Source organism: Macrobrachium rosenbergii, unplaced genomic scaffold, assembly GCF_040412425.1.
Source record: "Macrobrachium rosenbergii isolate ZJJX-2024 unplaced genomic scaffold, ASM4041242v1 60, whole genome shotgun sequence".
NCBI classification, from domain to species: Eukaryota; Metazoa; Arthropoda; class Malacostraca; order Decapoda; family Palaemonidae; genus Macrobrachium; species Macrobrachium rosenbergii.
Window position 1 is genome coordinate 989324 of NW_027100732.1, and position 22916 is coordinate 1012239.

The 22916-nt window shown below is 43.3% G+C and overlaps 2 protein-coding genes across 5 annotated transcripts in view; both read left to right on the top strand.

Moving 5' to 3' along the window:
• Positions 1-489: 489 nt before the first annotated feature.
• Cdc42 (Cell division cycle 42) lies at positions 490-15245 on the top strand. Its single transcript, XM_067103180.1, has 4 exons — positions 490-629; positions 8191-8341; positions 12327-12509; positions 13326-15245. The coding sequence occupies exons 2-4, from the start codon at positions 8237-8239 to the stop codon at positions 13611-13613; spliced, it is 576 nt and encodes a 191-aa protein (XP_066959281.1). The 5' UTR covers positions 490-629; positions 8191-8236; the 3' UTR covers positions 13614-15245.
• A 3966-nt stretch (positions 15246-19211) lies between these two features.
• loco (locomotion defects) overlaps positions 19212-22916 on the top strand; it is a 61335-nt gene continuing 57630 nt past the window's right edge. For 2 of the 4 annotated variants that reach the window (XM_067103241.1, XM_067103242.1), the window contains exon 1: positions 19214-19381. The gene's annotated coding sequence lies outside the window, so the exon portion shown is untranslated. Of the gene's footprint in view, positions 19382-22916 lie in introns of all 4 variants that reach the window. The other 2 variants (XM_067103245.1, XR_010852943.1) reach the window with 2 other exon arrangements.

Consider the following 22916-nt stretch of genomic DNA (forward strand, 5'->3'; position numbering starts at 1 on the left):
GAAGCAGTTGAACCAGACCCCAATTTACGTAAAAAAAACTATAAAAAGCCGAAAATACATTAATATATTAATAAAAAATTAAAGATCTATAATAAAACAATAGAAATCTATAAGAAAACCGCGTAAATATATAGGAAATCTCTATAAAAACACCGTTTTTCATCGAAATCTAAGAAGAAGAAGTAGAGGACACTCCTTCGAAGCAGTTGAACCAGACCCCAATTTACGTAAAAAAAAGTATAAAAGAGTCGAAAATACATTAACATATTAATAAAATATTAAACATCTATAATAAAACAATATAAATCTATAAGAAAACCTAGTAAACATATAGAAAATCTATATAAAAACACCGTTTTTCATCGAACTCCAAGAAGAAGAAGAAGAAGACCCAGCCCCGTAGTGACGTCACCGGTGACGTCACGGGGAAAGGCTGCCCGCTGCTGCCAGTCCCCGACTGTAGATGGCGCCAGTGTCAGGGCGGAGTCATCCCCAACCAGACCGTCGCCCCGCCATATTTGCGCTCGTTCCCCGCCGAATTTCGACCCGTGGCCCGCCCGACGCGGCGGCAGAGAAGCAGAGGAGCACGCGGGCGATCCGCCGAGCGAGGAGACGCGACGTGAAACCAGGTAAATCGCCCCAAATCCCACAATGTTTACGCTTTTTCCGAGGGGGTGGGGTCCCCCCCGGGGGGTGTGGTGACGTCCCTTCAAAATGGCTGGTTAGGGGGTAGGGGGAGGTCGGGAGAGGGCCGTTTCGGCGACGTATTTTGGCCGTTTTTCGGGCGGTTTCGGCCCCCGCCGGGATCGAGCCGCCGCGGGGGGGTCGGCGGGGGGCCCCGACGGTATCCTAGGGCGCCCCGACCCCGGTGGCTCGGCCCCGAGGGGGGGAAATCGCCCCCCGACTTCGGCGGGGACCTACCCGTCCCCCTCCCTAGCTGACGCCTTCTGAAGTAACAGGTATCGAGATAAATCCCTCCCGGGCCGGCAAAGGGAGGTGAGGTTTCTACTGAGGGGATTTAAGGGGGATTCCTGGGTATTTCCTCGGCAATCCCGGGCGTAAATCTACCCCTGGGTGATGGGATTTACGTAGATATATATATAGGGTAGGTTAAGCTATGGGGTGGGAAAGTGAGAGGGGATTTTTATTAAGGGGGATTCCAGGGGATTTCGTCATTAATCCAGGCCGTAAATCTTCCCTTAGGGTACCCTGGATGAGTGGATTTATACAGGGTAGGATGTGCTATAGGGTGGCAAGGGGAGACAGGATTCTTATTAAGGGGATTTAATTGGGATTCCAGGGGATTTCATCGTTAATCCCAGGCAAAAATCTTCCCCTGGGTGATAGGATTCATGTAGATATGTCTTTAGGGTAGGTTATGCAAAGGGGCCCCAGATTCGTATCAAGGTGATTTAAGGGGGATTTCCTCATTAATCTGGGACGTAAATCTCCCCCTGGGTGAAGGGATTTATGTGGATATATATATAGCCTAGGATACGCTAGGTGGTAGCCAAGGGAGATGTAATCCTTATTGAGGGGATTTAATGGGGATTCCAGGGGATTTCCTCATTAATCCGGGGCGTAAATCTCCCCCCCGGGGGCGCCTGGTTGACAGGATTTATATTAGGGTCCCCAGGGTGAAGAGATTTATATAGATATATATGTAGGCTATTATGTTAGGGGTGCCCCAGGGGGACCCACCACCCCCTTGGTGATACCCTAAGGTTAATGTAATCCTTAATTAATGTAATCCTTAACCCTCGACCGCCCCCTTTCCGGAGGTCTCTCGCCGCCGATCGGACCCCAGGCCGGGCCGCGGCAGTGCCCCGAAATTGGCGAAGGGTCCACGGGGCATTCCTGCGAGTCTCGGGGGCATCGGGCCGACCTTAACTCATATATACGTAATTATTCATCCCTTTCACCCCCTCAATGCTGGGCAAGTGCCCGTCGGACATGCCCGGGCATGACCGGCATTCCGATGGGGCATAGGAATCCGGCCCCGCCCTTTTATAATGATATATATATATGTATATTAATTAATATATAATTAATTTGTTTAAGCATACCCATATTTTCCCAATGCCCTGCTCGTCCTGGGGCATTGACGAGGGTAGCCGTATGCCGGCACGGGAGCGAGGTGAATCGAACGAGCGAGTCGTTACGACCGCCGGTTTCATAACGACGTTCAAGCATTTTAGATCATTTTTCGCTTCGTACGTAATTCACGGATCTTAATATGGCAATAATCTCGCTTTGGAGTCGGTTAAACGAGTTTGTCGCTCGAATTTGTACGTAATTCACGGCTCTTAAAATGGCAATAATCTCGCTTTGGGTAATAGGCTAGGCTATACTGGAGGCGATTTGACGAGGCCTAATTAGGCTGGTTTGGGGTTCAGGTTAGGTTAGGGAATCGTCGTGATGCGAAACGTCGTCGAAAACCGGAATTCTAAACGACGTAAACTGCAATTTTCAGAGTTTTTCATCGAAAAACCTCCAAAATTTGACCATTTTGCCCCTTTTTGGGGCCATATTTCTTCCGTCGGATGGGCATCGTACCCCGGAAGGTGCGTCGTACCCCGGGAAATCATTTTCGATGGATATATTTGGAGGGCGTCGTGAGCCGAGGCTGTCGTAGCCGCGGGGACTGCGTTTACTGTCATGGGCTACGAAATGGGACAACTCATCGCCAGCCAACTCATCTCCGGCCCAACTCGTCTCCGGCCCAACTTATCTCCGGCCCAACTTATACCCGGCCCAACTCATACCCGGCCCAACTCATCACCGGTCCAACACACGCACACACACACACACAAAACGAAACGACAGTTACTCAATCACCAATCCTACCATTTTTAAGCAAAAATACCGAACTATGAAATCAGAGTTTGTCAACGAAAACGTCAGTCATTATTAACCTTTCGATATATCACCTTCAGTAAACTACAACGGAGACAATTTTAAGTCGGAGCGGCGAAGCGAAATTTGTTCGTTTTCGACAAATTCCGCAAAACGGACGGCAATTTGACGCCCGGGAAACGTGCTCAGCCCGGCAGGTGTAGAGCGAGAATACGCGCGACATTCGGAAACGCAGTTGAAGTCGTGAACACTCGCACCCACGACTCTTCGCCGGTGAAAGTACTCCCGAATTCGTTGGAAACGGAATCGGATTAGCGCCTCTCCGCCAAATCCAGTCGATCCTAAATCGTTCAGCAATCCCTGACGAATGTTCGACCTACGAAACAGAGCCAAGGGAGATTTATGATTAAGAGACAGATTAAAACTAAAAGAATTTCGGTTGGATGCGATTTTGAAACTGCAGCGTTTTTGGCAACCGAGGAAGATTGTCCACAAGTCGAACTAAAAGGGCGCCGAGTCCTCGCTGTGATAACGAGAGCCCGTTTTCTTAGCGAGTAAAGGCGGTGCTGGCGCCCGCATTTGTACCCGTCAATCGTATTGATTCGTGTATTGATGTCTTAGCCGATGAATTATCCCCAGAGCGCACGTGCCAGTCTTGAACCGGCTCGAAGACGATCGTACAGGCCGGTTAAACCGGCGCGGGAATAGCAGACGTGCTCCGCCCTTTCCATTGGGAATGTGGAACTTGAGTTTTCGAACTTTGAATCACGAAGGGGCGGACAGATTACCAATGGAATCAGGAACGGAACTTCCCACGCTCTGGAAGTTCATCAATGCACTTAACAAAGTTCCGAAAGGTAGAGATCTTTATTTGGAATCTGGAATCACTTACGGCAGGCAGCCCCACCACCCGCCAAGTTAAAAAAGTGCGGGGATGCCGATTCCCGCATCCTTGGAATTGGCCAGGATTTTAATGGAAGGACTCCCATTGAATATTCAAGAGGCATTTCTCATAAAGTAAAATAAATTCTTGATTCTGAATGAAGGTGTTTTTAATATTTACCGAATGTCATTAATCACTGCCGGGAATGAGTTGGGCCGGGAATGAGTTGGTCCAGGGATGAGTTGGTCCAGGGATGAGTTGGGCCGGGGATGAGTTGGGCCGGGGATGAGTTGGGCCAGGAATGAGTTGGGCCAGGAATGAGTTGGGCCGGGAATGAGTTGGGCCAGGGATGAGTTGGGCCGGGAATGATTTGGGCCGGGAATGAGTTGGGCCAGGGATGAGTTGGGCCGGGGATGAGTTGGGCCGGGGATGAGATGTACCCTACTCCATGGGCTATACCAGGTGACGCTCGAATTGCCTTTAGGGAGAAAGCAGTTCCGTAATTGCGACGAGAGAGAAAGTAATTCCGTAGTCGTGACGGGAAGGAAAGTAATTCCATAATGACAGCGTGAGGGAAAGTAATTCCGTAACCATGACACGAGAGAGAAAGTATTTCCATAATTATGGCACGGGAGAAAGTAATGTATTCAGTTCAGTTCCCGGGTCACAACGGGCGCGACTCAACGACGCCCCTCGAGCACAGCAGAGACCCGGTTCTCGACGCTAGCCCGTTCCGGAAGGAGCGTCGAGGTTCGATTCCGTCGGGTTCCGAATCGCGGTTTCTCCCGTTAAGAAGCGACTGGGAATGGATTCGTCCATTCCTGACCACCAGTCACTACCCCAAAGCTGGACTGGCCGCTGAAGACTTGACGAGGCGGCGCGGCGGTCGTATAACTACCGGTCGGGTAGTTGGGCGGTTGAGGTGGGGTTAGCGTGGGTCCCCACTGCAACCACCCAACTACCCGCGCCCGTGAGTTACCCCACCGCCGTCTCAGTAATCCTTCTTAAGCTCTGTCGTGCCGGCGCAAGCGTTTACTTTTCCGAACAGCGGCGGCGGCGGCGTCGGCGCGAGTGGGCTTTAAACGCCTTAAAGGATGCGTGGGAACGACGCCACCGATGGCGCCAACTAACGGCGGCTGACCGTTACGCTTTTGTTCACAGACGTCGCACGACTCGTCGTGTCGGATTCCTGTTCGTCGTTTGGGCTCCAACGCAAGATTTACTCGACGTTTCGCGTCGAAAGCCGATCACGTCGAGGACCGGGGTTCGCCAAAAATGATTTCCCGGGTCACGACGCGCGTTCCGGGGTCGCGACACCGGTGGCGCCGGTCCGGCGGAAGGAACGAGGCTCCGAAAGGGGTCAGAACGGTCAAAATTTGGAGGGTTTTTTTTTGATGGACAGCGAGAGGTTTGAAAGGTTTAAGTGGAGGGTTGAGTCGAGTCAGGTGGCGGAACCACTTTCTTGTATGCCATAACTACTGGATAACTTTCCCCCCGTGCCGTAATTACGGAAATACTCTTTCTCTCTCTCTCTCGCGTCGTGGTTACGGAATTACGGTGCTTTCTCCCGGATCATAGTTATGGAGCCACTTTCTTTTTATATGTGGAGTTGCTTTCTCCATACTTACGGAACTTTCTTTTAATAAGTATGGAACTACTTTCCCTCATGCCTTAATTACCTTAATTAATTTCTTTCCCTTCGCGATTATGGAATCACTTTCCCTCGTGCCGTAATTATGGAGTCACTTTCTCTTGTGTCATAATTACGGAGCCCCTTTCTCTTATGATTATGGAACAATTTTCTTATATATTAAAAGGAAGGTTTTATTAACGATTTCCAACGACGTTTCGGGTTACGACGATTTCCTAACCTGATTAGGTCCGGTATAGCCTAGCCTATTACCCAGGGCGTCGATTATTGCCGTATTAAGATCCGTGAATTTCGGCCCGATTCAAGTAATGTAGTCTCGTTTAGCCGACTCCAACGCTAGGTTATTGCCATTTTAAGATCCTTAAATTACATACAAATTCAAGCGATATGTTCTCGTTTAACCGACTCCAAAGCGAGATTATTGCCATTTCAAGATCCAGAAATTTCGGCCCAATTCAAGTGAAAAAGTCCCGTTTAACCGACCCGAAAGCGAGATTATTGCCACCTGAAGATCTGTGAATTACGTACGAAGCGAAAAATGATCTGAAACGCCCGAACGTCGTTGTGAAATCGGCGATCGTGACGACTCGCTCGTTCGATTCATCTCGCTCCCGTGCCGGCATAAGGCTACCCTCGTCAATGCCCCAGGACGAGCAGGGCATCAGGAAAATATGGGTATGCTTGAAAAAAATTATTTTTAACGAGCGATACCCAGTTCTTAATTATGTATAATGTATACATGCCCCCATACCATCGTAAAGGGGCGGGGCCGGACTCCTGTGCCCCGTCAGAACGCCGGCCATGCCCGGGCATGTCCGACGGGCACTTGTCGAGCATTGAGGGGTGAGAGGGAAGAATCTTTTTCCCACACAGACGCAGACCTTCGGTGTGCCCACTCAGGAGGAGGACCAGGTTCTGGGGAGACCAAAGGGCCCTATACCCCAGTCCCCGGGGCACCCCGAGTCGCAGAAGCACCTCCGTGCGAAGGGAGCCTCCCTCCCGCAGGCATCGGCACTGGAATCGGTTGCCGCGGCAGCATTCCGATCAGTCTCGCAGATCGACCTTGGGGCCCGGTCGCTGGCCAAGAGGACCTCCCCTTCTTCGGGCATCCGTGCCCCCCCAGGGAATGCAGCCGTCTAGAGGCCGTCGCTGCTTGGAGGTAGGGCAGGGCTGTTCCCCACCTCCTCCACCAGACGGCAAAGCTGTCGGGGGCGAGACGCCGTGCTGTCTCGGGCCTCTAGGGTTGTTGACCTCTCCAGCAGGCAGCGGGTAAGACCTCCGGGTCTTCGAGCGACCCCGCGGCCCGACCCTGGGTCAGGATGACCCTTCAGGATGACCCTTCCTCTTCAGGTCAGGGAAAGCCCCTAGCTTTCTCAGCCCCTTGTAGGGGCACCCAGGCGTCTTGTACCCGGGTAGTGAAAGGCGTGCGGCCACGACCCTTTCGGCCCTCCTCCTCCTTCAGGGCGGAGGGTGCCCGTCGGGCAACGCGGCGGCGACGTGGGGTGGAGACCCGGGCCGTGGGTGTCCTTTGGGTAGGATGTCCGCGACCCTTCGGGTCCCTCCCGCCCCTCGCTCCCGGCCCTTCCGCAGGTACCCTCGCTCTGCCACAGGGGGCCACTTCCCCCCCCCCCCCCTGTGGATAGACGTCGGGTTTGTATATTAGGAAAAATGTTTATTTGAATTGTATAGATTATTTAGGTCTGTTCTAATCACACAATCCAGATCGAATTAAGATCTGGATTGTGTGATTTTGTAGTGTGAATCTTACAATATATTCAAATGATTGTGATTGTTTAACGTCGGAAGGATTGGATTGTGTGAATCTCATAATATATTGAAGTTATTGTGATTGTTTAACGTGGGAAGGATTGGATTGTGTGATTTTGTAGTGTGAATCTTATAAGAAATTAAAATCATTGTGATTGTTTGCCGTCGGAAGGATTGGATTGTGTGATTTTGTAGTGTGAATCTTATAAGAAATTAAAATCATTGTGATTGTTTGCCGTCGGAAGGATTGGATTGTGAGATTTTGTAGTGTGAATCTTATAGTAAATGAAAATCATTGTGATTGTTTAACGTCGGAAGGATTGGATTGTGTGATTTTGTAGCGACAACTTTATATAATACATTGAAATTATATTTAATTATATTTGGTTATTTTCATTTTATGAAAGGCCAAAATGCCCCCCCGGGAGCCGTCACTGGAAGGGGGCTCTAACCCCCCCTCCCCCCTTTCGTCATTGTAATTCCTGTCACTGAAATAGGGCTGTATGCCCCCTTGTCTTTTCATTATTGTAATTCCCATTGCAGAAATGGGGCTCTGTGCCCCCCTCGTTCTTTCATTATTGTAATTCCCATTGCAGAAGCGGGGCTCTGCGCCCCCCTCGTTCTTTCATTATTGTAAATCCCGTCGCAGAAATGGGCTCTACGCCCCCCTCGTTCTTTCATTATTGTAATTCCCATTGCAGAAGCGGGGCTCTGCGCCCCCCTCGTTATTTCATTATTCTAAATCCCGTCGCAGAAATGGGCTGTACGCCCCCCTCATTCTTTCATCATCGTAATTCCCATTGCAGGAATAGGGGTGTACGCCCCCCCCTACATCCTCCCGCCACGGTAGTTCCCGTCCTCTTTTAGGAGCAGTAAGTATCGGAAGGTAACCGGGCGCCCCCCGAAAGCCGTCGCAAAAGGGGTGCTCTGCGTCCCCCTCCCCTTCCGTCATTGCAGTGATTCCCGTAGTCATTCCCGTCCCCTCCTCCGTCATTCCAGTGATTCCCGTGGTAATTCCCGTCCTCTGTTGCAGGTGGTGAAGAAGAGTCGGAGGAGTCGAACATCATCATCGAGGCACAATGCAGACCATCAAGTGCGTAGTGGTGGGAGACGGGGCCGTCGGGAAGACGTGCCTCCTCATCTCCTACACCACGAACAAGTTCCCGTCAGAATACGTCCCCACAGTGAGTCGCTCTCTCTCTCTCTCTCTCTCTCTCTCTCTCTCTCTCTCTCTCTCTCTCTCTCTCTCTCTCTCTCTCTAAAAGCTGTTTCTCTCTCTCTCTCTCTCTCTCTCTCTCTCTCTCTCTCTCTCTCTCTCAGGGTTGAGTTGGGCTGCATTAAGCCGTTGGTAATTTTGGAAATAAAATTGTTCTATATATATATATCTATAAAATGGTTCTATATATATTTATATCTATAAAATGGTTCTATATATATATATATATATATATATATCTATAAAATCCTTCTATATATATTTATAAAAACTTCTATATATATATATATCTAAAAATCTCTCTCTATATATTTTATTAAAAATCATTCTATTTATATCTACAAAATCCTTCTATATATTATATATATTGTATCTATAAAATTTGTTCTATATATTTATGTAAAATAGTTCTATATATATATATATATATATATATATATATATATATATATATATATATATATATATATATATATATATATATATATATATATATATATATATATATATATATATATATATATATATATATATAAATCATTCTATATATATTTAAATATAATTATAAAATAGTTTTGTATCTATAAAATTGTTCTCTATATATTATATCTATAAAATCGTTCTACATGTTTATAAAAATCCTTCTATATACAATAATTATATAAAAGTATATATTTGTCAAAATCTCTCTCTCTCTCTCTCTCTCTCTCTCTCTCTCTCTCTCTCTCTCTCTCTCTCTCTCTCTCTCTCTCTCTCTCTCTCTCTCTCTCATTTATATTTATTCAAATTGTGATGATTATTTTAGCTGTATTCTGTATTCCAGTCCTTTTTATATTCCATTCCATTTTGTATTCCAGTCCTTTTTATATTCCATTTTGTATTCCAGTCCATTTTGTATTCCATTCCATTTTGTATTCCAGTCATTTTTATATTCCATTCCATTTTGTATTCCAGTCCTTTTTATATTCCATTCCATTTTGTATTCCAGTCCTTTTTATATTCCATTCCATTTTGTATTTCAGTCCTTTTTATATTCCATTCTGTATTCCAGTCCATTTGGTATTCCAGTCCTTTTTATATTCCATTTTGTATTCCAGTCCTTTTTATATTCCATTCCATTTTGTATTCCAGTCCTTTTTATATTCCATTCTGTATTCCAGTCCATTTTATATTCCATTCCATTTTGTATTCCAGTCCTTTTTATATTCCATTCTGTATTCCAGTCCATTTTATATTCCATTCCATTTTGTATTCCAGTCCTTTTTATATTCCATTCTGTATTCCAGTCCATTTTATATTCCATTCCATTTTGTATTCCAGTCCTTTTTGTATTCCATTCCATTTTGTATTCCAGTCCTTTTTGTATTCCATTCCATTTTGTATTCCAGTCCTTTTTATATTCCTTTCTGTATTCCAGTCCTTTTTGTATTCCAGTCCATTTTGTATTCCAGTCCTTTTTATATTCCATTCTGTATTCCAGTCCATTTTATATTCCATTCCATTTTGTATTCCAGTCCTTTTTGTATTCCATTCCATTTTGTATTCCAGTCCTTTTATATTCCATTCCATTTTGTATTCCAGTCCTTTTATATTCCTTTCTGTATTCCAGTCCTTTTTGTATTCCAGTCCATTTTGTATTCCAGTCCTTTTTATATTCCATTCTATATTCCATTCCATTTTGTATTCCAGTCCTTTTTATATTCCATTCCATTTTGTATTCCAGTCCTTTTTATATTCCATTCCATTTTGTATTCCAGTCCTTTTTATATTCCTTTCTGTATTCCAGTCCATTTTGTATTCCAGTCCTTTTTATATTCCATTTTGTATTCCAGTCCTTTTTATATTCCATTTTGTATTCCAGTCCGTTTTATATTCCATTCCTTTTTATATTCCATTCTGTATTCCAGTCCATTTTGTATTCCAGTCCTTTTTATATTCCATTCTGTATTCCAGTCCTTTTTATATTCCATTCTGTATTCCAGTCCATTTTGTATTCCAGTCCGTTTTATATTCCATTCCTTTTTATATTCCATTCTGTATTCCAGTCCATTTTGTATTCCAGTCCATTTTATATTCCATTCCTTTTTATATTCCATTCTGTATTCCAGTCCATTTTGTATTCCAGTCCTTTTTATATTCCATTCTGTATTCCATTCCATTTTGTATTCTAGTCCTTTTTTATATTCCATTTTGTATTCCAGTCCTTTTTATATTCCATTCTGTATTCCAGTCCGTTTTATATTCCATTCCATTTTGTATTCCAGTCCTTTTTATATTCCATTTTGTATTCCAGTCCTTTTTATATTCCATTCTGTATTCCAGTCCGTTTTATATTCCATTCCATTTTGTATTCCAGTCCTTTTTATATTCCATTCTGTATTCCAGTCCGTTTTATATTCCATTCCATTTTGTATTCCATTCCTTTTTATATTCCATTCTGTATTCCAGTCCATTTTATATTCCATTCCATTTTGTATTCCAGTCCTTTTTTATATTCCATTCTGTATTCCAGTCCGTTTTATATTCCATTCCATTTTGTATTCCATTCCTTTTTATATTCCATTCTGTATTCCAGTCCAGTTTTATATTCCATTCCATTTTGTATTCCATTCCTTTTTATATTCCATTCTGTATTCCAGTCCGTTTTATATTCCATTCCATTTTGTATTCCATTCCTTTTTATATTCCATTCTGTATTCCAGTCCGTTTTATATTCCATTCCATTTTGTATTCCAGTCCTTTTTATATTCCATTCTGTATTCCAGTCCGTTTTATATTCCATTCCATTTTGTATTCCATTCCTTTTTATATTCCATTCTGTATTCCAGTCCGTTTTATATTCCAGTCCTTTTTATATTCCATTTTGTATTCCAGTCCTTTTTATATTCCATTTTGTATTCCAGTCCTTTTTATATTCCAGTCCTTTTTTATATTCCATTCCATTTTGTATTCCAGTCCTTTTTGTATTCCAGTCCTTTTTATATTCCATTCCTTTTTATATTCCAGTCCTTTTTGTATTCCAGTCCTTTTTATATTCCAGTCCATTTTGTATTCCAGTCCTTTTTTTTATTCCAGTCCATTTTGTATTCCAGTCTTTTTTATATTCCAGTCCTTTTTTTTATTCCAGTCCATTTTGTATTCCAGTCTTTTTTATATTCCAGTCCTTTTTTTTATTCCAGTCCATTTTGTATTCCAGTCTTTTTTATATTCCAGTCCTTTTTATATTCCAGTCCTTTTTGTATTCCAGTCCTTTTTATATTCCAGTCCTTTTTATATTCCAGTCCTTTTTGTATTCCAGTCCATTTTGTATTCCAGTCCTTTTTATATTCCAGTCCTTTTTATATTCCAGTCCTTTTTGTATTCCAGTCCTTTTTATATTCCATTCCTTTTTGTATTCCAGTCCTTTTTATATATTCCATTCCATTTTATATTCCATTCCATTTTGTATTCCAGTCCTTTTTATATATTCCATTCCATTTTATATTCCATTCCATTTTGTATTCCAGTCCTTTTTATATATTCCATTCCATTTTATATTCCATTCCATTTTGTATTCCAGTCCTTTTTATATTCCATTCCTTTTTGTATTCCAGTCCTTTTTATATTCCATTCCATTTTGTATTCCATTCCATTTTGTATTCCAGTCCTTTTTATATTCCAGTCCTTTTTATATTCCAGTCCTTTTTATATTCCAGTCCTTTTTATATTCCGTTCCATTTTGTATTCCAGTCCTTTTTGTATTCCATTCCATTTTGTATTCCAGTCTTTTTTATATTCCAGTCCTTTTTATATTCCAGTCCTTTTTATATTCCAGTCCTTTTTATATTCCATTCCTTTTTGTATTCCAGTCCTTTTTATATATTCCATTCCATTTTGTACCCCATTCCAACATCAAAAGCCCCACCCCTTCGACCCCCATCGAAACGACGCACTAACGCCCGAACCTCCCGCAGGTTTTCGACAACTACGCCGTCACCGTCATGATCGGCGGGGAGCCCTACACACTAGGGCTGTTCGACACGGCCGGGCAGGAGGACTACGACCGACTGCGGCCCCTCAGCTACCCACAGACGGACGTCTTTCTGGTCTGTTTCTCCGTGGTGTCGCCGTCCTCCTTCGAGAACGTGAAAGAAAAGGTACGAATCTCTGTCCGTGAGGGAGAAGGTACGAATCTCCCCACGGGGTCCTTGCTGCTTAACAGACTTGGTAAGAGGGGGGGTGTTCGGTTGGAGGGTGCGTTGTGGGGTCTTTGACTGCTTAACAGACTTGGTAAGAGGGGGTGTTCGGTTGCGGGCTGTTACTTAGAGTCTTTGGTGCTTAACAGACTGGTGTTGCTTGGCTGAGCTCTAGAAAATTAGGTGCAGGGGATATTATAGGAACTTTGTTACTTGAAGAGCAGGAACCATTAAATGTCTGTTAAGGTTAGGCGCTACTTAACGATACATTCCTTCGAATTAACAGAATTAACAGAAATGGAAATTGTCTTTGATGCGCAGAAAATGTACCAAAATATCTAAACTTGTTACTTTCTTAGTGTCTTTGTTAGTTAACAGACTCTGTTACTTAACAGAAATCTAGGGAATGTTCATGTTAGGGTTATAATCTAGGGGGTCTGTTACTTAACAGACTGTTTTATGCATCGGAAAGCCAGAGACAACCAGAGTCTGTCAAGTTTAGATGTTAGTTTTATATCTTTTAAGCTCGAATCAATTTTAGCGTTACTGAACAGACTCTGTTACTTAACAGAAATCTAGGGAATGTTCATGTCAGGGCGTCTGTTACTTAACAGACTGTTTTTATGGATCGGAAAGCCAGAGATGGCTAAAGTCTGTTGAGTTTAGGCGATAGTTTTATATCTTTAGAAGCTCGAATCGAGTGTAGGTTCGGGGTCCCTCCGGGGATTTCCGAGACGCCCTTTCGACTGACGATGATGCCCTTCCTTTCTCTTGCAGTGGGTCCCCGAGATCACGCACCACTGCCAGAAGACGCCCTTCCTCCTGGTGGGGACCCAGATCGACCTGCGGGACGACGCGGCCACCGTGGAGAAGCTGGCCAAAAACAAGCAGAAGCCGATCACCTACGAACAGGGGGACAAGTTGAGCCGGGAGCTGAAGGCGGTGAAGTACGTGGAGTGCTCGGCCCTCACGCAGAAGGGGCTGAAGAACGTCTTCGACGAGGCCATCCTGGCAGCGCTGGAGCCCCCCGAGACCAAGAAGCCCCGGAAGTGCGTCGTCCTCTAGGGGCTCCGCGGGCGGGGGCGGGGGCGGGGGAGAGACGTAGGGTGCCTGTCGTATATTGCTGCCTTTTCTCTGTCGTCTTTCTGTCGCTGTTGTCTGTCGCTGATGCCGTTTCGCCGTCTTCCTCCTCCTGCTGTCGTCGTCTTGAGTCTTTCTCTTTCCTCTTCTTCTTCTTCTTCTTCTTCGTCGTCGTCGCCTTCCTTCTTCCTCCTCCTCCTCCTCCTCCTCCTCCTCCTCCTCCTCCTCTCCTCCTCTCTCCATCGTTATCCAATGGACGGGAGTGTCTCTGAATGTGTGTGAGGGAGAATCCTATATATATATAAATATATACATAAACATATATATGATAACAGTTTTGGTGTTCAAATTGATGATGCTGCTCTTTCTCTCTCTCTCTCTCTCTCTCTATCTCACTCTTTCTCTCTCTCTCTCTCTCTCTCTCTCTCTCTCTCTCTCTCTCTCTCTCTCTCTCTCTCTCTCTCGTTTCGATTCTTCCGCTGAAACGCAGTTGGTTTACTGTTAGTTCGCGCGTGTGACGTCCCCTTTCTCTCTCTCTCTCTCAGGGGGGGACGTCCCGCGCCCCGCGCGAGTGTGTGTGTGTGTGCGCGTGTGTGTCTCGGGAAGGGGTCGGAGCCCCCCCCTCTGCCCCCCCCCTAAGGGATTCTGGGAAGATTGTGGAAAGGGGGGGGTGTTAAAAAAAAAAGAATTGGAAGAAGCAGAAAGGAATTGTACGCCTTTTACACTCTTTTTCTAGGGAATATTATTATATATATATATAGATTATTACTATTAATGATGATGATGATGATGAATGATGATGATGATAATAATGATACAATTAAGTGGTGGTTTTTTTTTTTTTTAGTATTAACACTTTTTTTTATCATATCGTTCCACTTCTATGTACGTCTGGGTTCCGCGATTCCTCCACTCCTGTATGTGTCGGGTTCTGTGATTCCACTACGGCTTTGCCACTTCTATATGTACGTTTGGTTCTGTTACCCCCTTCTGTAACTACTACGTCCTCTCTCTCTCTCTCTCTCTCTCTCTCATTCATTAAACGGGGAACCGCGAGTCTACGTGTCGTCACCACTCCTATATACGTCTGTTCCTCCTTCCGTCGCCACTTCTATATACTCCTTCCTCTCTCTCTCTCTCTCTCTCTCTCTCTCTCTCTCTCTCTCTCTCTCTCTCTCTCTCTCTCTCTCTCTCTCTCTCTCTCATTAAATAGAGAACCGTGAGAACGGTCTATGTAACGAGATGCAATCGGCCACCTCCCCCCCCCATACCCGTACCCACTACGGTCGGAGATCCGTCACCACTCCTATATATACACCTCCTTCCACTACGTAGGAAACTGCGAGGAGGGTCTATACAACGAGGAGGAGGAGGTAGCCCCCCACCCCCTGCGTAAAAGTCCCCCCCACCCACCCACCCACCCCCACCATACCCACCCATCCGGGACTTTTACCCACTACGGTCGGAGAAGAAAGAGTCTTTTTTTATTAGGTTTATTTTGAATTTTTTGATTTTTTTTTTTTTTTTCAATTTTTTTTGTACAAACTGATGCTATAGCTTTGAGACATTTTGAATATTTGTAATGTTTTATGTACTATTACAAAATGTGTTAATATTCTTGGTCTTTCATTGGTGTTTCCTCGGGCGTTCGGTGCCCCGTCGTGCCCCGGCGGGGGGAATTTACCCCCCGGGTGTGACTGGGTATAGCGGGACCTTTCCCTATAAGAAACGGGACGCCGTATCTTAAAAACCAACCATAGAATTATCTTGAAAATCTCACTATGGTTCCCATACCCAAATGACTTGGGGTACCAATCTAACCATGCCCCAAGGGGGGGGCATTTTCCCCCCCGAGGTGTGACCGGGTATACCCCGACCTTTCCCTATAAGAAACAGGACGCCGTATCTTAAAAACCAACCATAGAATTATCTTGAAAATCTCATTATGTTTCCCATACCCAATTGACTGTCGGGGCACTAATCTAACCGTGGCATGGGGGGCATTTTCCCCCCTTAGATGTGACTGGGTATACCAGGACCCTTCCCTGGAAGAAACGTGGTCCCTTAAAAACTAACTATACCCAAAATGCCCCAGAGGTACTAACCTAACCTAGGGGCATGGCAAAAAAACCTGGGCAGGTGCAATACTGTCATACATCTCAAGGGGGGGGGGAATTTGATGCCCTGGGCACCCCCATTGGGTATGCGATATATACATAGAAGCTGTTCCTATAAGAAGACAAACCTTTGACCTTTAATAGGAGGTTTATAGGAGATATAGCTTCTATATAAAGACTTTTATTAATAGAAATCTAAATATTAAGTGCAAGGTATGACACTGTCTTTGTTCCTTAACAGACTTTTGTTACTTAACAGAAATCTAAATATTGAGTGCAAGGTATGACACAGTGTGTTCCTTAACAGACTTTTGTTACTTAACAGAAATCTAAATACTGAGTACAAGGTTTATTACAGGGTCTGTTCCTTAACAGACTTTTGTTACTTAACAGAAATCTAAATATTGAGTACAAGATTTATTAGAGTGCCTGTGTTCCTTAACAGACTTTTGTTACTTAACAGAAATCTAAATATTGAGTGCAAGGTTTATTACAGGGTCTGTTACCTTAACAGACTTTTGTTACTTAACAGAAATCTAAATATTGAGTGCAAGGTTTATTGCAGGGCCTGTGTTCCTTAACAGACTTTTGTTACTTAACAGGAATCTAAATATTGAGTGCAAGGTTTATTACAGGGTCTGTTACCTTAACAGACTTTTGTTACTTAACAGGAATCTAAATATTGAGTACAAAGTTTATTACAGTGTCTTTGTTCCTTAACAGACTTTAGTTACTTAACAGAAATCTAAATATTGAGTGCAAGGTTTATTACAGGGTCTGTTCCTTGACAGACTTTTGTTACTTAACAGGAATCTAAATATTGAGTGCAAGGTTTATTACAGGGTCTGTTCCTTAACAGACTTTTGTTACTTAACAGAAATCTAAATATTGAGTGCAAGGTTTATTACAGGGCCTGTGTTCCTTAACAGACTTTTGTTACTTAACAGGAATCTAAATATTGAGTGCAAGGTTTATTACAGGGTCTTTGTTCCTTAACAGACTTTTGTTACTTAACAGAAATCTAAATATTGAGTGCAAGGTTTATTACAGGGTCTTTGTTCCTTAACAGACTTTTGTTACTTAACAGAAATCTAAATATTGAGTGCAAGGTTTATTACAGGGTCTGTTCCTTAACAGACTTTTGTTACTTAACAGAAATCTAAATATTGAGTGCAAGGTTTATTACAGGGCCTGTGTTCCTTAACAGACTTTTGTTACTTAACAGAAATCTAAATATTGAGTGCAAGGTTTATTACAGGGTCTTTGTTCCTTAACAGACTTTTGTTACTTAACAGAAATCTAAATATTGAGTGCAAGGTTTATTACAGGGTCCGTGTTCCTTAACAGACTTTTGTTACTTAACAGAAATCTAAATATTGAGTGCAAGGTTTATTACAGGGTCCGTGTTCCTTAACAGACTTTTGTTACTTAACAGAAATCTAAATATTGAGTGCAAGGTTTATTACAGGGTCCGTGTTCCTTAACAGACTTTTGTTACTTAACAGGAATCTAAATATTGAGTGCAAGGTTTATTACAGGGTCTGTTCCTTAACAGACTTTTGTTACTTAACAGAAATCTAAATATTGAGTACAAAGTTTATTACAGTGTCTTTGTTCCTTAACAGACTTTAGTTACTTAACAGAAATCTAAATATTGAGTGCAAGGTTTATTACAGGGTCTGTTCCTTGACAGACTTTTGTTACTTAACAGGAATCTAAATATTGAGTGCAAGGTTTATTACAGGGTCTGTGTTCCTTAACAGACTTTTGTTACTTAACAGAAATCTAAATATTGAGTGCAAGGTTTATTAGAGTGCCTGTGTTCCTTAACAGACTTTTATTACTTAACAGATTGAGGGAGAAAGAGAGAGATTGAGGGAGAAAGAGAAATTGAGGGAGAAAGAGAGATTGAGGGAGAAAGATAGAAATTGAGGGAGAAAGAGAGAAATCGAGCGAGAAAGAGAGAAATCGAGGGAGAAAGAGAGATTGAGGGAGAAAGAGAAATTGAGTGAGAAAGAGAGAGATTGAGGGAGAAAGAGAAATTGAGGGAGAAAGAGAGATTGAGGGAGAAAGATAGAAATTGAGGGAGAAAGAGAGAAATTGAGGGAGAAATAGAGAAATTGAGGGAGAAAGAGAAATTGAGGGAGAAAGAGAGAAATTGAGGGAGAAAGAGAGAAATTGAGGGAGAAAGAGAGAAATTGATGGAGAAAGAGAGAGATTGAGGGAGAGAGGAAAGTCCAGTATAAACATCAACAAACGCCCGTTTGTTGATGACGTCACTGTGAGGCGAGTTGGTAGGCATATGTTTTTAAATGTCCCGAGAGAGAGAGAGAGAGAGATTCAGATCTATGTATTCAAATGTATAGACCCTGAGAGAGAGAGGGAGAGAAAGATTTAGATCTACACATTGAAATGTATAAACAGAGAGAGGGAGAGAAAGAGCGAGAGAGAGAGAGAGTTTCAGTTTACAACATTGTTATGGTGTGTTGCGGGGACCGCTTTTGAAATGTTTGGTTTGAGGCACTTTCAATATTTCTCTCTTTCTCTCCCATTCTCTCTCTTTCTCTCCGTCTCTCAATCTTTCTCTCGGTGAAATATGATAGATCATCTATTAATCTATCAATCTAGATGTCTATATACCTATATAACCATAGATTTATCTATCAAAACAGACTTTAAATAGATTTTTTTTCCATTTCAACCTGTGTTGAAAGTCCTCTCTCTCTCTATCGCTCGCTCTTTCTCTCCGTCTCACAATCTTTCTCTCAGTGAAATATGATAAAATAAGATAGATAAACCTTTAATCTATCAATTTGATAGTCTATCTACCTATATATCTATAGATTTATCTATAAAATCAACCATCAGGATAAACATTTCCATTCCAACCTGTGTCGAAATGCGTTTGGTCACCTTCAATCTCTCTCTCTCTCTCCCTCTTTTACCCCGTCTCTCCATCTTTCTCTCAGTGAAGCATGATGAAATAAGATAGATAAACTATTAATCTATCAATCTAGATACCTATATACCTGTATATCTATAGATTTACCTATAAAAACAAACATTAAATAGACACTTTCCAATTACCAACCTACGTTGAAATGCGTTTGGTCATCTAAAATCTCTCTCTCTCTCCCTCGCTCTTTTCCTCCCTTTCCCTCCGCCTCCCAATCTTTCTCTCAGCGAAACATGATGAAACAAGACAGACAAACTAATAATCTATCAACTTCTATAAATACATCCCTATATATCCATAGATTTACCTATAAAAACAGACATTCAACAAAAACTTTCCCACTAAACCAACCTATCGACGCATGTGTTGCGGGGACCGCCTTCCAAACCTTCCCCCATATAACCCATCGCAAATAGTTCCGCCTTCGGCCGCTAGGGGGACACCTAACCCCCCACACCCTCCCCTACCACCCTCCCCGAACCCCCAACACAAAACCACCACCACCACCTCCTCCTTCTTCAGTATCTCTGACGCAGTGGAGGCGGACGGACGCGTCGCTCTCTCGCTCCGCCGACGAACCCGTCCCCGCGTGACCAAATGACTTCCCAGGAAAGCCCAATGGGCTCGACCGACGCCCCGGGCGTCGTGGCGTAGCGGGCGTGACCCAGGGGTGCCCCGAGGTGGGTATTTTCCTGGGGGAGGGGGGGGGAATTGGGTATTTTTCCACGGGGGTACTTGGCCCGATTGTTTGGTGCCCTCCGGGCACCGTTCGAAACCCCGGGCTTATTTCGGCCCTATTTGACCCCATTCACGCCCGTTTCGGGCGTGAATGGGCGTCCTGGGCCCTTTTTCATTCCCGTGGGGACCACGGGCGTCTTCTGTAACCCCCTGGGTGCCTCCGAGGGCGCCCTGGGGGGGCACGATAGACGTTTTCATAGGGGAGACTTCAACGCAGCCACGGACTCGTAGATACCGATCCGACGTCGATGCCCAGATGATGGAAATGCCCCTGATGCCGACGTGGGTATGGAGGCCGTGCCCAGGGATCTGAAATCCCCGGGGTTACGCCCCTTAGGGAGCTGAAATCCCCGAGGTTAGGGTCTCAGGAGGTCGCTGAGGTTGGGAGGGAGGTTGGGTATGATTTCTGTGCCCCCGTAACTAGGGTAGGTTAGGGTGGGTATGGATTCAATGCCCAAAAATTAAAAATACCCAAGGTTATGCTAATATTAGACCTCTGAGACTTTGGAGATTGAAAATCAATGCCCAAATAATGCCCTGTGCCCCTATAACTAGGCTAGGTTAGGGTGGGTATGGATTCCATACCCAAAAATTAAAAATACCCAAATGTATCTTAATATTAGGCCTCTGAGACTGTGGAGATTTAAAATCAATGCCCAAATAATGCCCCGTGCCCCTATAACTAGGCTAGGTTAGGATGGGTATGGATTCAATGCCCAAAAATTAAAAATACCCAAGGTTATGCTAATATTAGACCTCTGAGACTTTGGAGAGTTAAAACTGATGCCCAAATAATGCCCCATGCCCCTATAACTAGGCTAGGCTAGGCTGGGTATGGATTCCATGCCCAGAAATTAAAAATACCCAAGGTTATGTTACTAGGAGGTCCCTGAGACTGGGAGAGACTTTGGGTATGAATTCCGTGCCCCCGTAACTAGGCTAGGCTGGGTATGAATGCCATGCCCAAAAACTAGAAATGCCCAAGTTTTTGTTAATATTAGACCTCTGAGACTTTGGAGATGTGAAATCGATGCCCATACAATGCCCCGTGCCCCTGTATCTAGGCTAGGCTAGGCTGGTTATGGAATTAATGCCCAAAAATCTGAAATACCCAGTTTTTTGTTAATATTAGGCCTCTGAGACTTTGGAGATTTAAAATCGATGCCCATATAATGCCCTGTGCCCCTATAACTAGGCTAGGCTAAGCTGGGTATGTAATTCCATGCCCAAAAATCAGAAATACCCAAGTGTATGTTAATATTAGGCTTCTGAGACTTGGGAGATCTAAAATCGATGCCCATATAATGCCCCGTCCCCTATAACTAGGCTAGGCTAGACTGGGTATGGAATTAATGCCCAAAAATTAAAGATACCCAGTTTTTTGTTAATATTAGGCCTCTGAGACTTGGGAGATCTAAAATCGATGCCCATATAATGCCCCGTGCCCCTATAACTAGGCTAGGCTAGGCAGGATATTGAATTTTATGCCCAGAAATGATATATACCCAAAGGTTATGCCAATAGAAGGTCTGTGGGCATGGGAGAGACTAATTGATGGCCCTATTTACAATGTGGGTATTGATTCCATGCCCAGAATATAAAAATACCCCATTCTAATGAGGATGTTGGCCCCTAGACTAGGTTTAGAGCAGACTGGGCATTCCTAGATACACTATTCTATGTTTAGGTCAGATTGGGCATGCTTAGATACCCTAGGCTAGGTTTAGGGCAGGTTGGGCATCCCTAGGCTAGGTTTAGGGCAGGTTGGGCATTCCTAGGCTAGGTTTAGAGCAGACTGGGCATTCCTAGATACCCTAGGCAAGGTTTGGTGCAGATCGGACTTCTCTAGATACCCTAGGCTATATTTAGGGCAGACTGGGCATTCCTAGATACCCTAGGATAGGTTTGGTGCAGATTGGGTATCCCTAGGCTAGGTTTAGAGCAGACTGGGCATTCCTATATACCCTAGGATAGGTTTGGTGCAGATTGGGCATCCCTAGGCTAGGTTTAGAGCAGACTGGGCATTCCTATATACCCTAGGATAGGTTTGGTGCAGATTGGGCATCCCTAGGCTAGGTTTAGAGCAGACTGGGCATTCCTATATACCCTAGGATAGGTTTGGTGCAGATTGGGCATCCCTAGGCTAGGTTTAGAGCAGACTGGGCATTCCTATATACCCTAGGCTAGGTTTAGAGCAGACTGGGCATCCCTAGATACCCTAGGCTAGGTTTAGAGCAGACTGGGCATTCCTAAATACCCTAGGCTAGGTTTAGGGCAGATTGGGCATCCCTAGGCTACGTTTAGAACCCGCTGGGCATTCCTAGATACCCTAGGCTAGGTTTAGAGCAGACCGGGCATCCCTAAATACCCTAGGCTAGGTTTAGAGCAGACCGGGCATCCCTAGATACCCCTAGGCTAGGTTTAAATGGCCCTATGGTATGTCTCGAGTTAAATGGCCCTCTCATTTAGACTTGCAATAAGGCAATGGTTTCTTGAAGCCTTTTTTTATTATTTTTAAACATCAAAAGCATCAATTTAAATGGCCTGTGTTTTTAATATATAAAAAAAGCCTTCGATTATTTTCGTGACCTTGAAATCTTTGTCAGTTTAAATGGTCCAGTATTTTGAATTTGAAATGAGGCCTTTTATAATGTTCTTTAATTTTTAATATATAAAAAAGGCCTTTGATCATTTTATTAATCTTGAAACTTTGACAGTTTAAATGGTCCAGTATTTTAAATTTAAAGTAAGCCTTTTTTTTTAATGTTTTCTTAACTTTGCTCTGTAAATGGCCCAGTTTTTTTAATATAAAAAAAGCCTTTTATTATTTTCTTAATCTTGAAACCTTCGTCAGTTTAAGTGACCCATTTAAAATAAGGCCTTTTATTATTTTCCTGCCCTTGAAACCTTTGTCTATAAATGGTCCTGTATATTTAATATAAAAAAGGCCCTTTTTTATTTTCTGGACTTTGCAATCTTCCTCAGCTTAAATGGCCCATTATTTTAAATTTGAAATGAGTCCTTTTATCATTTTCTTAACTTTACTCTGTAAATGGTCCTGTATTTAATATATAAAAAAGGCTTTTTGTTATTTTCCTGACATTGAAACCTTTGTCAATTTAAATGGCCAGTTTTTTAAATATATATTAAAGCCTTTTATTATTTTCCTGGCCTTAAAACCTTTATCAATTTAAAGGGCCTTGCATTTTAATATATAAAAAGGCCTTTTTTATTTTCCTGACCTTGAAACATTCATCGATTTAAATGCCTTGTATTTTTTATTTAAAAATGGCTTTTTATATTCTTCTGACTTTGAAACCTTTGTCTATAGATGGCCCGGTTTTTCCAATATAAAAAAAGCCTTTTATTTTCCTTACCTTAAAATCTTCTCAGTTTAAAATGGCCAAATTTTAAATCTAAAAAAAGGCCTTCGGTTATTTTCTAGATCTTAAAACCTTCGTTAGTTTAAATGGCCTA